Consider the following 16,480-nt stretch of genomic DNA (forward strand, 5'->3'; position numbering starts at 1 on the left):
AATTTACCTTCCTCTCCCAGTTGTTCCCTCAATCCTGGGTGTGTTCGCACCTGCTTATTTTCTGGTGTATCCAACTGTTTCTCAGCACCAAGGACTGTTGCATACACAGGATGTGGCTGGGGGTGTTAAACAGCAAAGAGTGTCAGCCTGCAGAGGGAGCACCTTCCTTCCAGGTAGCTCCCTTTATTTATTTATTGTTTAATGTTTATTTTTGAGAAAGAGACAGAGCGTGGGTGGGGGAGGGGCAGAGAGGGAGAGGGAGACACGGAATCTGAAGCAGGCTCCAGGCTCTGAGCTGTCAGCACAGAGCCCGACGCGGGGCTTGAACTCACAGATTCCTAGATCATGACCTGAGCCGAAGTCGGATGCTTAACCGACCGAGCCACCCAGGCACCTGCCTCCTTTAGTTGTGGCTGCCATGAAGAAACATACCCTACAGACAAGCTTCCTACTCCAGAGTCCTTGTGTGGCTCCTGGTAGGAGATCTGTAGTCCTGAGGTCACTCCATTTCCTCCCATTACCCTTCTAGAAAATCCGCTAACGTGAATAAGGTCAATTACCCACCCCCCCCAAAGCCAGCATTCTACGTGCCTGGGTGTGAATCTCTGCTTAGAAGAGAGACCGATGACTGAGAGGAAGCATGCAGAGGGGTGTCAGCCCTGTGACATGCGCAGCCTTGGGGGGGCGGTACAGCTCAGTGGGTAGCCTGGGGGCCAGCCTTTCCCTCACCTGAGCCTCAGTACTTCTCCCTAAAACATGGGCCTCACAGTACATGATCAGAATCCTGAGGTCTGTACTAGGGTTGGGGGATGACTAATGGGTATTTTTTTCAGGTCAAAACATGAAACTCATAATAACTTCCTGTGTACTATTAGTACCAGTGATGTAAGTTCTCAACAGGCAACGTAGTATGATGAAGAACATAGATACTGGAGCCAAATCTGTATTCCAATCCTATCCCTTAATGGTTTCTCAGATACAGCATCAAAAGCACACACTATAAAACCAAAAGGAGATAAATAGGGTTTCATCAAAATTAGAGACACTTTTCCACAAACGACACTGTCAAGACAGTGAAAACGCACAGAATGGGAGAGGGCACGTGAAAAGCTCCTCAACATCATTAGGCATCAGGGAAATGGAAATCAAAACCACAATGAAAAAAAAACCCCACAATGAGATAACACCTAACACTCATTAGCACGGCTAGAATAAGAAGGATAGGCGATAAGTGTTGGCAAGGAAGTGGAAAAATTGGACCCATCTTACATTGCTGGTAGGGCATAAAGTGGGGCAGCCACCCAAGAGAAATGAAAACATGTCCACATATAGAAACCTAAGCCACAAATGTTCACAGCAGTATTATTCATAGTAGCCCCCAAGTGGAAACAACACAAATGTCCATTGACTGATGAATGGATAATCAAAATATGGTATATCCATACAATGGAATATTCTTCAGGAATAAAAAGGAATGATGTACTGATACCTGCTACAACATGGACGAAGTTTGAAAATATTACTTGAAAGAAGCCAGTTACAAAAGACTACATATTGTATGGTTCCATTTATAAGAAATGTCCAGAATAGGCAAAACTGTGGAGACAGAAAGTAGATTCAAAGTCCAAGTGAGTTGGGTGCCTGGGTGGCTCAGTCCTTAAGCATCTGACTTCGGCTCAGGTCATAATCTCATGGTTTGTGAATTCAAGTCCCACATCAGGTGAGCTCGAGCACTGCTTTGGGTAAGACAGGAGCCCTGGGTGACCCCCAACTTCTCTCTCTCTCTCTCTCTGCCCCTTGTGGGATTCTCTCTCTCCCTCTGCCCCTCGCCCTCTCTCTCAAAAAAAAAATGTTATGGGGCGCCTGGGTGGCGCAGTCGGTTAAGCGTCCGACTTCAGCCAGGTCACGATCTCGCGGTCCGTGAGTTCGAGCCCCGCGTCAGGCTCTGGGCTGATGGCTCGGAGCCTGGAGCCTGTTTCCGATTCTGTGTCTCCCTCTCTCTCAGACCCTCCCCCGTTCATGCTCTGTCTCTCTCTGTCTCAAAAATAAATAAACGTTAAAAAAAAAAAAAAAAAAAAAAAAAAGTTACAAAACAAAACAAAACAAAGTCCAAGTGAGCTTAGCTGGATACTCTGCTTAATTAATGGTCTCACAAAACCGAAGTTGACCACACTGGACTCTTATCTGGAGGCTCGCAGGAAGAATCCATTTCCAACCTAATTCAGGTTATTGGCAGGATTTAGCTTCTTGCAGTTGTAGTACTGAGGTTCCTGTTTCTTTGCTGGCTGTCAGCCAGGGGTGGTTCTCTGCTTTTAGAGGCCAAATGCATGCCTCGCCACAGGGGCCTCTTTGCCTTCAAAGCCTATTAGGATGTGCCAAATGCTTCTCATGCTTCCAACTTCTCTGATGACCTCTTATGCCACCAGCAGGAGAAAATTGCATTTTTGAAGTCCTCCTGCACTTAATTAGATTAGGCTCACCTGGATAACCTCCCTATTTTACGACCAACTGATTAACCTTATTTTCATTTGCAAGATCCCTTTTGCTACTTAATGTAATACAGTCATGGAGTTATCTGTCATCCTCTTCACAAGTTCCACCCACATTTAAGGGGAGGAGCTTATGTAAGGGGGATTGGAATTTTGGGGGTCATTCCCACAATTCTGCTTACTGTAGCCACTTTTGTGCTATCTGCTTGTTCAGAAATATCCCACTGGCATGTCTCCATTTATGATTCCCATTGGTAAATCTCCCCTTTCATAAATACCCACCCACTGGCAACTCTTTCATTCATTAACCTCTTGGGGGAAAAAAATAACTCCATTCAAAAATACCCATTAAAATATTTCCATTCATGACCCCTGTTGACAAGTCTCCCCCCTGAGAAATAAAAACCATTGACATATCACCCATAGATGTCTGCCATTAAGAAATACTATTCATAAACACCCATTGGCATAGTTCTTATTCAACACTCTTGTTTAAAAATCTCTTTGTTTCCTTATTTTTTAAATGTTTATTTTTGAGAGAGAGAGAGAGAGAGAGAGAGAGAGAGAGAGAGAGAGTGTGACAGCAGGGGCGGGGGAGGGGCAGAGAAAGAGGGAGACACAGAACTCGAGTGGGCTCCAGGCTCTGTGCTGTCAGCACGGAGCCTGACACAGGGCTCAAACCCGCAAACTGTGAGATCATGACCTGAGCTAAAGTCGGATGCTCAACTGACTGAGCCACCCAGGCGCCCCCCAAAATCTCTTTATCGATAGCCCTCATAATACATACCCCATTGTTGCTTGCCCTTTGAAAAAAATCTATATTCTATAAAATATGTATATTATAGAAAATATATTATATAGAATATAAAAAATTCTATATAAAATCTGTATTAAATACCCACCTGATTGTATAACTTATTTATGACTTTTGATGACAGGTTGCCTTATTTTTTAAACACCAGCCTATTGGCAGGCTCCAGGCCATGAACTGCAAGATCATGACCTGAGCTGAAGTTGGACACTTAACCGACTAGCCACCCAGGTGCCCCAAAAAGTTCTTTTTTTAAAAAAAATTTTTTTTCAAGTTTTATTTACTTTTGAGAGAGAGAGAGCATGAGTTGGGGAGAGGCAGAGAGAAGAGGGAGACAGAATCTGAAGCAGGCTCCAGGCTCTGAGCTGTCAGCACAGAGCCCGACGCGGGGCTCGAACTCACAGACCGTGAGATCATGACCTGAGCTGAAGTCAGATGCTCAACCGACTGAGCCACCCAGGCGCCCCCCAAAAGTTCTTAATAAGGTACAAATAGAGATGGACCAAAGGGGAAGAGTAATCGAATAAGCATAAAAACATGAAAATGTATATAATGGCCTTATGGGATGGATGTTTTACTGTTGCTGATGTCATATAAACGCTAAACGTAGATGCCCAAATATATTTTGCTGCGAAAGAGCCATGGCCAAAGGTCTGGGGGGTGGCCTGTATAGTAAATAATTTAACCTTACTCAAAGAGAAGCCTGGCCTTTGCCTTCAGCTTCTGGAAAATAATCTCTTAGGCCCTTGGAATGTCTTTGTTTACGTGGGGTCTTTATGCCTTTCAGATCATAACTACGTGATTTAGGGTGAGGGCTCAGAGTCATATGAACAACATAATGAAGTGTGGGGGCTTTGGTTTGTGAAGCTCAGCCTCCTGAGGGTTGGAAACTGAAACCAGCCATGTGAGCAGTCATCTGATGCCTACACGATGGAGCCCCATTGAAGGCTGTGGTCGCCAAGGCTGGAGTGAGTTTCTCTGGTTGCCAGTGCTCCCTCCATGTCATTGTCACATATCAATGCTGGGAGAGTAATGTCTTGATTTCATGGGGAGAGGACAACTAGAAGCTGTTCTTTCCAACTGGAAGTTTATTTTCCTGGACTCTGTTCACTTCTTCCCCTGACTGATTTCAATCTCTGTCCTCTAGCTGTAATAAATATAACCGTGAGTTATAACAGCTTTCAGTAACTTCTTAGAGCCCATCTAGTGAATTATTGAAACTGAGGGTGGTCTTGGAGACTTCTGAATTTGCAGTTGCTGTCATAAGTGAGGACAGTCTTGTGTGGGGACTGTTTCCTCTAACTTCTGCACAAGAAAAACATATAAACAGCAACTGACTTTGTATATACTGGTGATTAACAATAAAAATTTTAAATTAAAGGGGTGTGTGGCTGGCTCAGTGAGTAGAGCATAAGACTCTTGAGCTCAGGGTCCTGAGTTCAAGCCCCACATTGGGCATAGAGTTTACTTTAAAAAAAAAAGAAAAAATTAAAAAAAAAAAAAAAAGAATGGGGCGCCTGGGTGGCTCAGTCGGTTAAGCATCCGACTTCGGCTCAGGTCATGATCTCACGGTCCGTGGGTTCGAGCCCCGCGTCGGGCTCTGTGCTGACCGCTCAGAGCCTGGAGCCCGTTTCAGATTCTGTGTCTCCCTCTCTCTCTGCCCCTCCCCTGTTCATGCTCTGTCTCTCTCTGTCTCAAAAATAAATAAACGTTAGGGGCGCCTGGGTGGCGCAGTCGGTTAAGCGTCCGACTTCAGCCAGGTCACGATCTCGCGGTCCGTGAGTTCGAGCCCCGCGTCAGGCTCTGGGCTGATGGCTCAGAGCCTGGAGCCTGTTTCCGATTCTGTGTCTCCCTCTCTCTCTGCCCCTCCCCCGTTCATGCTCTGTCTCTCTCTGTCCCAAAAATAAATTAAAAAAATGTTGAAAAAAAAAATAAATAAATAAATAAACGTTAAAAAATTAAAAAAAAAAGTTATTTCTTTATTTACTTTAATGTTTTTACTTTATTTTGAAAGAGAGAGAGAGAGAGAAAGGAGAGACAGACAGAGTGCAAGAGGGGGAGAGGCAGAGAGAGAAGGGGACACAAAATCCGAAGCAGGCTCCAGGCTCCAAGCTGTCAGCACAGAGTCCGATGCGGGGCTCAAACTCACAGACCATGAGATCATGACCTGAGCCGGAGTCAGCTACTTAACCAACTGAGCCACCCAGGCGCCCCTATTTTTTTTTTTTTTAATGTTTATTTATTTTTGAGAGAGAGACAGAGAGACAGAGAGGGACCATGAGCGGGGGAAGGACAGAGAGAGAGGGATTCAAAGAATCTGAAGCAGGCTCCAGGCTCCGAGCTGTCAGCACAGAGCCTGATGCGGGGCTCGAAGTTGAGCTGAAGTTGGATGCTTAACTGACTGAGCCACCCAGGTGCCCAAGAAAGAAATTTAAATCGAAAACCAACACCACACAATAAAGTGGAAACAAGACAACACCAAGTAAAAAAGCATCAAAAATATGAGATGCTTAGGGAAGTTTGTCAGAAGATACAAAAGATGTATACGCTGAAAGCTGCAAATGTAACAAAATGTAACGACATTAAAGAATACTTAAGGCAACGGAGAGATAGACCTTATTTATGAGTCAGAAAACAATATTGTTAAGATTTCAATTATCCCCAAATTGATCTACAAATTCAAAGTCATTCCAATAAAAACCACAGCAGCTTTTTTGTTGTTGTGGAAATGGACAAACCTATTCTACAATTCATATGGAAATGTAAAGGACCCAGAATAGGCAAAGCAACTCAGAAAAAGGAACAACTTTATTTTGGTATCATTTACATTCTGTATTTAAATTGTACAGGTCAATGACTTTTTTTTAAACAAAAGTTTCTTCTTCAATGTACAACAAGCTCCAAGACAACAGTTCATTCTAGCTATAGGCGGCAACAGATGTTATGGCAGGGGATCCAGGTGTTTAAAAAGGAATGGAATTAAGGATCGCCTCAGTGACCTTTATTAAACTTATACCTAGTGGGGCAACCGTCACCACGATCACGTTCTAGAACATTTCTCTGACCCCGATAAAAATCCTTGTACTAATTTATAATTCATGACCATTCCAATTTTCATCCCCAGACAACCACTAATCTACAGATCTCTATAGATTTTTTCTGGACATTTCATGTAAATACAATATACAAATACAATACTTGATCTTTTGTGTCTTGCTTCTTTCACTTATACTATTTTTGAGGTTCATCCATGTTGTAGTATTTATTAGCATTTGTTCCTTTTTATTGCTGACTACCACATTTGGTGTATCCATTTGCCAGTTGATGGACATTTGGACTGTCTGTACTTTATTGCCTTATACAAATTACGCTATTATCAATAAGGGCAAGTTTGTGTGAGCACATGTTACATACATTTTGGGTGGATACTAGGAGTGACATCGCTGGGTCCTATGGTAAATTTATGATCGACTTTTAAGGAAACTGCCCCTTTTCCAAAGTGGCTATACCACTTTCGTGCATTTACACCAGAAATGTATGAAAGTTCCTAATCCTCTGTATCTTTGCCAACATTTGTTAGGATGGTCTTTTTTAATTATAGCCATTTTAGCGCATGTAAAGTGGTTATTTCATTGTGGTTTTCATTAGAATTTCCCTAATGATGTTGGGCATCTCTTCATGTGCTTACTTGCATCATATCCTCTTTGATGAAATGTCTCTTCAAGTCTTTTGTCCATTTTTAAAGTGGGTTGTTTGTCTTTTTATTGAGCTGTAAGTGTTCTTTATATATTCTGGATAGAAGTTCTTTATCAGATACAGGCCTTACAAATGTTTTCTCCCAGTCTGTGTTTTGTCTTTTCGTTTCCTTAGCTGTGTCTTTTGAAGCACAAACCTTTTTGGTTTTTGGTTTGATGGAAGTCCAGTTTATGATTTTTTTCCTTATGGATCATGTTCTTGGTGTCCTATCTAAGAATTTCTTGCCTAAACCAAGGTCACAGAGTTTCTCCTGTTTTCTACTAAAACTTTTATAGTTGTAGCTTTTATACTTGTGTCTGTGATCTATTTTGAGCTCATTGTTAGAATGGCATGAAGCAAGATTTAAATTTATCTTTTTGCATGTGGATATCCAATGATCCCTGCACCAAATGTTGAAAGGTTTTTCTTTCCCCATTGAATTGCCTTCACACTTTTGTGGGGAAAATACATGTTTATCATAGTATGAGGGCTTGTTGCCGGACTGTTTTCTGTTCTGTTAATCTATGTGTCTGAAATTGGTAGGTAAATGTCCTCCCACTTTGTTTGGCAGATTCCTTTTCACTATTCTTGGTCCTTTCTACTTCTCTCTATATTTTAAGGATTCGTTTATCAATTCTGGGGGAAGAAAGGCTGCTGGAAGTTTGATAAAATGGTACTGAATCTGTAGGTCATGTGATTTTTCTTCTTCAGCTTGTTAATATGGGAGATTACACTGATTTTTGAATGTTGAGGCAGCCTTGTGTTACAGAACAGACCTCACTTGGTCATGATATATAATTTTTTTATATGTTGCTAGATTCAATTTGCTAGTATTTTGCTGAAGACTTTCACATCTATATTCATGAAGAATATTGGTCTGTAGTCTTTGTGACTGTTGTTATGTGTTGGTATGGCTTAAGTATCAGGGTAATCCTGGCCTCACAGACTTGGGGAGTGTTCCTTCTTCCTCTTTTTGAAAGATTTTGTGGAGTGTCAGTGTTATTTCTCCTATAAATGTTTAATGCAATTAACCAGTGAAACCATCTGGCTTTAGGCATTTTTGTGTGGGAAGATTTAAAGTTACTAATGGCTTACTATTGTTGCTGAAATATAAATGGTGCAGCCATGCGAGGACCATGACGAGGTCTCAGATCTCAGTTAACTGTCTTGGAGAGATACTACGTTGAGATTGGAAGACAAGAAATAAAAATTAAAATCACATTGAGATATCACTATATACCAACCATAATGGTTATATATATATATGTGTGGGGGGGCTATACATATACATATACATATGTATATGTATATATATGGGCTAAAATGAAAAAGACGGAAAACACCAAGTGTTGGCAAGAACGTGGAGCACAAGTAGAACTCGTATACTGTGCTGGTGGGAGTGTATATTGGTACAGCCACTTTTGAAAACTAGTTTTAGAAACTAAAGCTGAGCATACGGATACCGTATGACTTGGCAGTTCAAATCCTAGATACATATACCTAATGGAAATTCGTAAATATGTTCATTAATAGATAGGCACTAAAATATTTATAGCACCACTATTCCTAATGGCCCCAAGCTGCAGACAACCCAAATGTCCATCAACAGAGGAATAGATAAATATATTGTAGTATATTCACGCAATGGAACATAACGTGACAATGAGAATGAATTATCTACAACTACATTTGACCAAATGGATGAATCTCACATTTACAATGTGAATTTAAGAAGACAGACACCAAAGAGTATATTACTAAAATAGGAAATATAATTGTTGGACTCAATTTATATAAGATACCAAACAGACAAAACCATCTGTGCTGTTACAAGTCAGGATAGTGTTTACCTTGGGGATGGGGGACAAGGCCTGGAATGCTTCTGGAGTGCTGGGGATGTTTTCCTTCTTCATCTGAGTATGTTCACTTTGTGAGAGATCACTGAACTGTTTGCTCATGCTATCTGCATTTTCTGTGTACATTATACTTTAATAAGAAGGTTTAAAAACAAAATAAAATTGCATGCAAGAAAGCAAGTCCCTTTTCTTATGAGTGTCATAAAAAACCATTTAAGGCAAAATGAGAAAGTGTCTGTACATCAGTGCCTAAAAAAAAGCAGTGCTCTTTCTAGAGAAGTCTCGCAGTTATTCAACTATAATCATATCCGAGACTAACCAAATACAGTGCGAGATGACTTTATCCTGTAGCAATCTACACAAAACTGCTCTTAACGTGCGTGTAGAAAGTGAATGTATCTTATCCAAATTGAAAGGAAAACCAAATCAAAGTTTTAGGTACTGAAACCCAATTTGTCAACCACTCCTTTCCAAACAGGAATCCCAAAGAAAGCAGAAGCCTCAGTGGATGAGGGTCAGCGTCTAAGGGGATGAGAAGTCTGTGGTCTGCCAGCTTCCATAAATGACAGCTTTTGGGATACAGGTTAGAACGCATGCACGTCTTTTTTGGATGTGAATTGCCTGCTGCCACAGCATGGAATTAATGAGGGAACAATTGCCACCTTCAGAGGTCTGTAAGGCTTAACAACTATATTTCTGTAACATCCACTACAGCCGTGCCTAAGTTGCCAATTTAAACCTAAAGCGAGACTTTCAGCTTAAAAATTCTATTTCATTTTTAAAAAATACTATATTTTGGGGGGGCCTGGGTGGCTCGGTCGGCTGAGCGTCTGACTTCGGCTCAGGTCACGATCTCAGGGTTCATGACTTCGAGCCCCGCGTCGGGCTCTGTGCTGACAGCTCGGAGCCTGGAGCCTGCTTTGGATTCTGTGTCTCCCTCTCTCTCTGCCCCTCCCCCGCCCTCACAAATAAATATTTAAAAATTTTTTTTAAATATTACATTTTTAAAATTCTATCGTGAAGGGAAGAGACAGAACAGTTCCTCATGGCAATCTTTTTTTTGTGTCTTAAATGTCAACGATCACAAAAACTTGTGGCTTCTACTCACAGACCTGCGTTCCCATAGTTTTCTGCCTTGACCTTGGTGCTCTAAAAACTCTTCTCCCCGCCCTAGGAATCTGAAAAAGAAGTGGCCAATATCGAGTACTTTTACACCCCGGGGGACGAAGAACTCATCAGTACCGAATTTATCAAGTCCTTCATCCAAAAAGTGAAACATAACAGGTTCCAAGTCATCTCCTGGGGTCTCTATTTGTACCGCTTGTAGGAGCTTGAGGGTCTGTGGATGAATCATGCACCCAAATAGGACTATTGCTCAAATGCTTTATCAAAGCGTCTCCCTGCGCGTCTAATTGCGCGTCAGCTTGCAGCGATGCAGGTACTTGTACTTCCCGTTGACTGAAGGGTACTTGGCTTTGCCTGCCTTCTGTTCACGGAAGCTGTAGTGTCACGGTCACTCCTCTTCCCGTCTACGAGACATCTGACGCGTACCGAGTTGTGAGGTCCAGCTGAAGGCGTTTGCCGTCAGTGCCTTTATAGCTTTTCTCCACTGTGCGTTTTCTGGTGTTTAATGAGGTTTGATCTGTCGGTGAAGGCCTTCTGACATTCTGTACAAGCGTAGGGTTTCTTTCCTGTATGAATGATCTGATGCATGCTCAACGTTGCTTTCTGGATGAAGGCTTTCCCACATTTACTGCATTCATAGTGCCTTTCTCCAGTGTGAGATTTCTGATGGATGGTGAGGCGGGACTTCCAGGTGAAAGTTTTCCCACAGTCACCGCACTTATAGGGTTTCTCTCGGGTATGGATTTTCTGGTGTGTTATCAGATTTGACCTGTCAGTGAAGGCCTTCCCACATTCAGCGCATATGTTGGGCTTCTCCCCTGTGTGAATTTTCTGATGCACACGGAGTTGTGACTTCTTAGTAAAGCACTTCCCACAGTCACTGCATTCATAAGGCTTCTCTCCAGTATGAATTCTGTGATGTGCAATGAAGTGTGATTTCTGGATGAAGGCCTTCCCACACTCAGGACAAACGTAGGGTTTCTCCCCTGTGTGGATTCTCTGATGCACACTAAGTGTTGATTTCTGGATAAAGGCTTTCCCACATTCATTGCATTCATAGTGTCTCTCTCCGATATGAGACTTCTGATGTATTTTGAGGCGTGACTTCCATATAAAGGCTTTTCCACAGCCATTGCATTTATAGGGTTTCTCTCCAGTGTGAGTTTTCTGGTGTTTAATGAGATTTGACTGGTCACTGAAAGCCTTTCCGCATTCAGCACACATGTAGGGTTTCTCTCCAGTATGAGTCTTCTGATGTGTAGTGAGGTTTGTCCTATGAGTAAAGACCTTTCCGCATTCTGTACATATATAGGGTTTTTCTCCTGTGTGAATTCTTTGATGCACGTGGAGTTGTGACTTCTTAGTGAATGATTTTCCACACTCACTGCATTCGTAAGGTTTTTCTCCGGTATGGATTCTCTGATGTGTATTGAAATGTGATTTCTGGATGAAAGCCTTCCCACATTCAGTGCATACATAAGGTTTCTCTCCTGTGTGGATTCTCTGATGCATTCTGAGCGCGGACTTTCTTGTAAAGGCTTTCCCACATTCACTGCACGCATAGTGTTTCTCTCCAGTATGAGTCTTCTGATGTATATTAAGGTCTGAATTCTGGGAGAAGCCTCTTCCACATTCACTACATTCATAGGGTTTTTCTCCTGTATGAATTCTCATATGTCTAAAGAGATATGATCTGTGGAAAAAGGCTTTTCCACACTCACTGCACTTATACGGTTTCTGCCCAGTATGAATTTTCTGATGTGTAATGAGGTTTGACTTGAGAGTAAAGGCCTTCCCACACTGAGTACATATATAGGGTTTATCCCCTGTATAAACACTTTGAGGTCCATTAATCTGTGGCTTCTGAGTGAGGGCGTTCTCACTTTTATTGCATTCATGGGATTTTCCCTCAGCATGCATTCTCTGATGCTCAAAGAGATGTGACTTCTGGGGGAAGCTCTTTACACACTCAGTACAAACATAAAGTTGCTCCCCGGTCTGAATTTGCTGCTGGGGGATGAGAACTTGTTTGTTGCCAAGATGCTTTTCACATTGATTAATTTTCCAGGCATTTGCCCCTGTGGCAGCATTCTCAGGGGAGGAAGAGCTGTGGGCAAAATTGTTATCATTTCCAAAAATCTTATCAAGGTTCTTTGTTGAATTGCTTTTATTATGGTTATGTAAGTTTAAAGTGTGCTTCAAACTCTTTCCAAATGTGTCATAGTTATGGAGTCTTTTAATTGAAGGAACAAGCTTGGAACTCACGTGAATTATTTTTTCAATATTTTTACATTCACAGCTCAGCACTTTCACAGGACTTAAAGGGTTATTTTGGCTTCTTGGATATCTCTCTAGTTCGCTATTATTTTGCCACAATTCTTCTAAAATGGAACACAAAGGAGCTTTTCTTATAGATTGACCAAATTTCTCACAGGGGAGTGGAACTTTTCCAGAAATTCTCTGTTGTTGTACTTTCCCAATATCCTCACCTAAAACGAAAAAGAAGAACATAAAAATGACTCAAAGGGCAATCAGCCGAGGGTACATGTAGTTCTGACGAGATGGGGCGCGTTTGGGGTGGTCTGGCCGTGGATGGGGTACAAGGTGGACACAGAAATGGAAGGGTCCATATGACAATAATGAAAATAGTAATAATGTAGTAATACAAAATTCTTCTAAAGCACTTACTATGTACAAAATAATTTTATAGCATTTATGATGCACCAGGCACTGTTCCAAGTGCTTTATGCATAAATAGCTCATTCAGTCCTCACTAACCCCTAAGAGGCAGCTGTCATGACCAGTCAGATGAGAAAACAGAAGTACAGAGAAGTTGTGTAACTTGCTGAAGACCAAATCGCTAATTAAGTGAGGGAGATGGGCTGTGACCCTGGGAATTCATATCTGTTATGTAGGAGGTCTTGATAATGAGACTAACCAGAAGAAGAAACCTAAGTCTGTTAAGGGGAATCCTAGCATGGAAGAAATATTTCAGATTATATGTCTTTATTACTTATCAGCTCTAAACCTTTCTCTTTTTTTTTTTTTTAAATTTATTTAGTTTGAGAGAGAGCCGGAGTGTACACGTGAGCGGAGTGGGTGGCGGCACAGAGAGGGAGGGAGAGAATCCCAAGTAGGTTCTGCGAGCCTGACGCTGGGGCTCGATCTCATGAACCGTGAGATCGTGACCTGAGCCGAAATCAAGAGTCGAACACTTAACTGACTGAGCCACCCAGGCGCCCTTGCTCTGAACCTTTATAACCTCTCTGCTTTATCTTGCTTTTCCTCTGAACCATAGGAGCACCAACATTAAATTTCTGTGCCTCAGAGATCCATTCCTCTGCAGCTATACCCAACAGTGTTGCAACATCAACCATCCAAATAGTAAATAGGTATCTGTGCTCCAACTCTATAGCCAGCTGCATGTTTTCCTTGGTCCCAGGGATATACGCTTTCAACAAGAGCCAGATAGGAGAGGAAAAGCCACCTGAGGCAGAAAGTACAAGCCGTCCACCCACAACTAATTGCACTTGCATTTACCAGCCTCACTTTGTCCTCACCAGCGAAAAGTATGAGCAGAAGAGGTATGTGCAGCTTCCAAGCCGGGCCTGAAGTCAGTGGGAAAAACTCCTCTCTTCCCCTTTCTCCTTCCCACTGGACTCAGCAGTGACCCAACATTAACCACGTAGCTGACCATGGTGCCCTGGGGGATGGCAGGGCAATGACTTGGAACATGGCCCCTGAATGACCCGTCAGGGGTAGAGTTGACCTGTTGACTGCATCCGTTCACCTCCGAATTCTTACACGAGAGAATTTATACTGAGTTTGTTGTTTGGTTTCTCTGCCTATTCAAAATTCTATCTGCTGTGAGTGTAGAAAGCCGACAGGGTACCACTCATATTGATACCTAATTTGGCCCAGTTTTCTGCTCCAACAGAAAGGCTGAGCTTGTTAACATTTCTTCCCTTTCCAAGTATGATGTATGGTCCTTTGAATTCCCCTGAGCAGACACTTGCAAAATCCTGCCGAAAGAGAACAAGATATCCTCCGCTGCCTATCTCCCCAAATTCAATAACTGGAAGTTTGCCAAACATTTTCCAGGCTCTGCCTCAGTGAACTGAAGAATAAACGTGCCAGGTACCAACCTATTGCCTCTCGGCTCTGAATCCACTCCCCTTTGCCTGCTCTACAAAAATGGATGTGAGTCTCTTTAGATATGTTTCCTTTGCCAACTGGCATGATGTTGGGCCTTTTCAGCACCGGGTGATGGAGAAACACTGCAGGAGGAAGGGGTTTTGCTTCCTGGTTCCGGTGGGCCCACTCAGCAGCCCCCCTGCCGTCCCAGCAAGGGCAGCCCGTCCGCCACCGGGCTTCCTGCAGCCACCTGTGGCTTCGCCACCACCACGCTGCTGATGCACTTCTAGCTCCCCGGGCGCCCAGGTCTTGCAGTGTGGGTGGCTTCTCTAGACCTCAGCTCCTGCGGTGGGGACGACTTTTCGAGCACCTACCTCCTGTGGCTCATACGGCTTCCCAAGCACCCAGCTCCCGTAAACTCTGGGAGCTTCTCTAGCTCCAGGCTTGTGCAGTGCGACGTGGCCAGCAGCACTCCGCAGTTTACCCTAGCACCCCTCTCAGACGATTCGTAGGGGGCTGCCTCCGCTGAGAAGCTTCCGCATGATCAGCTTTCTCTGGAACCCCAGAGAGCAGATTTCCAGCGAGTTCCACTCTTCTTCCGTGCTGTGAGCCAATGGCTGCGCCTCCCATCAAGCTCTGGATTCATCCCCGGGAAGCAAGGGAGGCCCTTCCTTGGGTGTTCAATCACAGCCCTAGAGGTACCAGCTGTTCTTTTTATCTGCTATTCCTTTATTCTTTAGATTTCTCTTTACTTTTACTAGCTAATCTCTCGTCACTTCAATCTCACCGTAGCCAATCATTCTTTATGTTATACTTTCGCTGTTCAAATTAGTAGGTCGTTTCTGTCTCCTGCTCAGCCCCTGAGTTACACAAGAAGAAACAGGCTCTTAGTTCTGGGAACTTTCTAAAAACAGAGAGGTAAAAGCCTCAGTTACCACATAGTCTAAAGTCTGTGCTTTCTTTCTGAGCTCCTGTGGAAAGAAAGGTGAGAAAGAGGAAAGAGCCACATATGCTAGAGTCACTGAGCCATGTCATGGAACACCGAAATCTGATCACCAGGTGAAAATGTATCACTGAATAGACAGAGCACAGAATAAAGAGTCTGATTCATAGAACACTAACACATATGGTAGACATAAGTAAAAATTCTTAAATGCACATCAAAAAAAAAAAAAAAACAACAATCAGCAAAATGAAAAAGCAACCTCTGTAATGTGAAAACGTTTTTGCAAGTCATATATCTGATAAGGAGTTAATATAAAGAACTCATACAACTCAATAGCAAAAAATAAATAAACCGATTAAAAATGGGTAGAACTGAACAGACAGTTTTCCAAAGAAGACATCAAAATGGGGCTCCTGGGTGACTCAGTCGGTTAAGCGTCAGACTCTTCATTTGGCTCAGGTCATGATCTCACGGTTTGTGAGACTGAGCCCCACGTCAGGCTCCATGCTGTCAGCAAGGAGCCTGCTTGGGATTCCCTCTCTCCCTGTCTCTCTCTCTGCCCCTCCCCCACTCTCACTCTCTCTGGCGCGCTCTCTCTCTCTCTCAAAATAAATAAATAAACATTTTAAAACAAAAACACAAAGAAGACATCCAAATGGCCAACAGGTACATGAAAAGGTGCTCAACATCACTAATCACCAGGGAAATGCCAGTCAAAATCACAATGAGATACCACCTCACACCTGCTACAGTGGCTACATCAAGATGACAGAGAAGAGGTGTTGGTGAGGGTGTGAAGAAAAGGGAGTCCTTGTGCACTGTTGGTAGTGATGCAAATTGGTACAGCCACTATGGAAAACAGTATAGAGCTTCCTTGAAAAATTAAAAGCGGAACTACCACATGATTTAGCGATCCCACTTCTGGGTATATATCCATAAGAACAGAAATGAGGATCTCGTAGAGATATCTGCACTCTCGTATGCATTGCAGCATTATTCACAATAACAAGATATGGACACAATCTGTCAGTCAACGTTGAATGGATAAAGGATATATATATATATATATATATATATACACACATACACACACCCCCAAGGGAATATAATTCAGCCACGAGAAAAATATTGTGCCATTTGTTATAACCTGGCTGAATCTTAAGGGTATTATGCTAAATGAAATAAGTCGGACAAAGACAAATACTGTATGGTATTATCACTTGTATGTGGAATCTCAAAAAAGTCAAACTCGGAGTAGAGTGGTGGTTACCTGGGGTTGGGGGTGAAGGAAATGGAAGTATTGGTCAAAGGGTACAAACTGCCAGTTCTAGGTTCTATGATGAATGAGTTCTGAGGATCTAAGATACAGCCTGGTAATTCGGGC

General features: G+C 42.7%; 1 protein-coding gene across 5 annotated transcripts in view; it reads right to left on the reverse strand.

Annotated features, from left to right (window-relative positions):
• Positions 1 to 6,090: 6,090 nt before the first annotated feature.
• The window catches only part of ZNF41 (zinc finger protein 41), a 45,824-nt gene continuing 35,434 nt past the window's right edge, over positions 6,091 to 16,480 (reverse strand). For all 5 annotated transcript variants that reach the window (XM_058712273.1, XM_058712268.1, XM_058712270.1 and 2 more), the window contains exon 5: positions 6,091 to 12,505. In XM_058712273.1, the coding sequence (XP_058568256.1) occupies positions 10,485 to 12,505 (2,021 nt within the window). In that variant the 3' untranslated portion in view covers positions 6,091 to 10,484. The remainder of the gene's footprint in view (positions 12,506 to 16,480) is intronic.

Source organism: Neofelis nebulosa, chromosome X (assembly GCF_028018385.1).
Source record: "Neofelis nebulosa isolate mNeoNeb1 chromosome X, mNeoNeb1.pri, whole genome shotgun sequence".
Taxonomy (NCBI): Eukaryota; Metazoa; Chordata; class Mammalia; order Carnivora; family Felidae; genus Neofelis; species Neofelis nebulosa.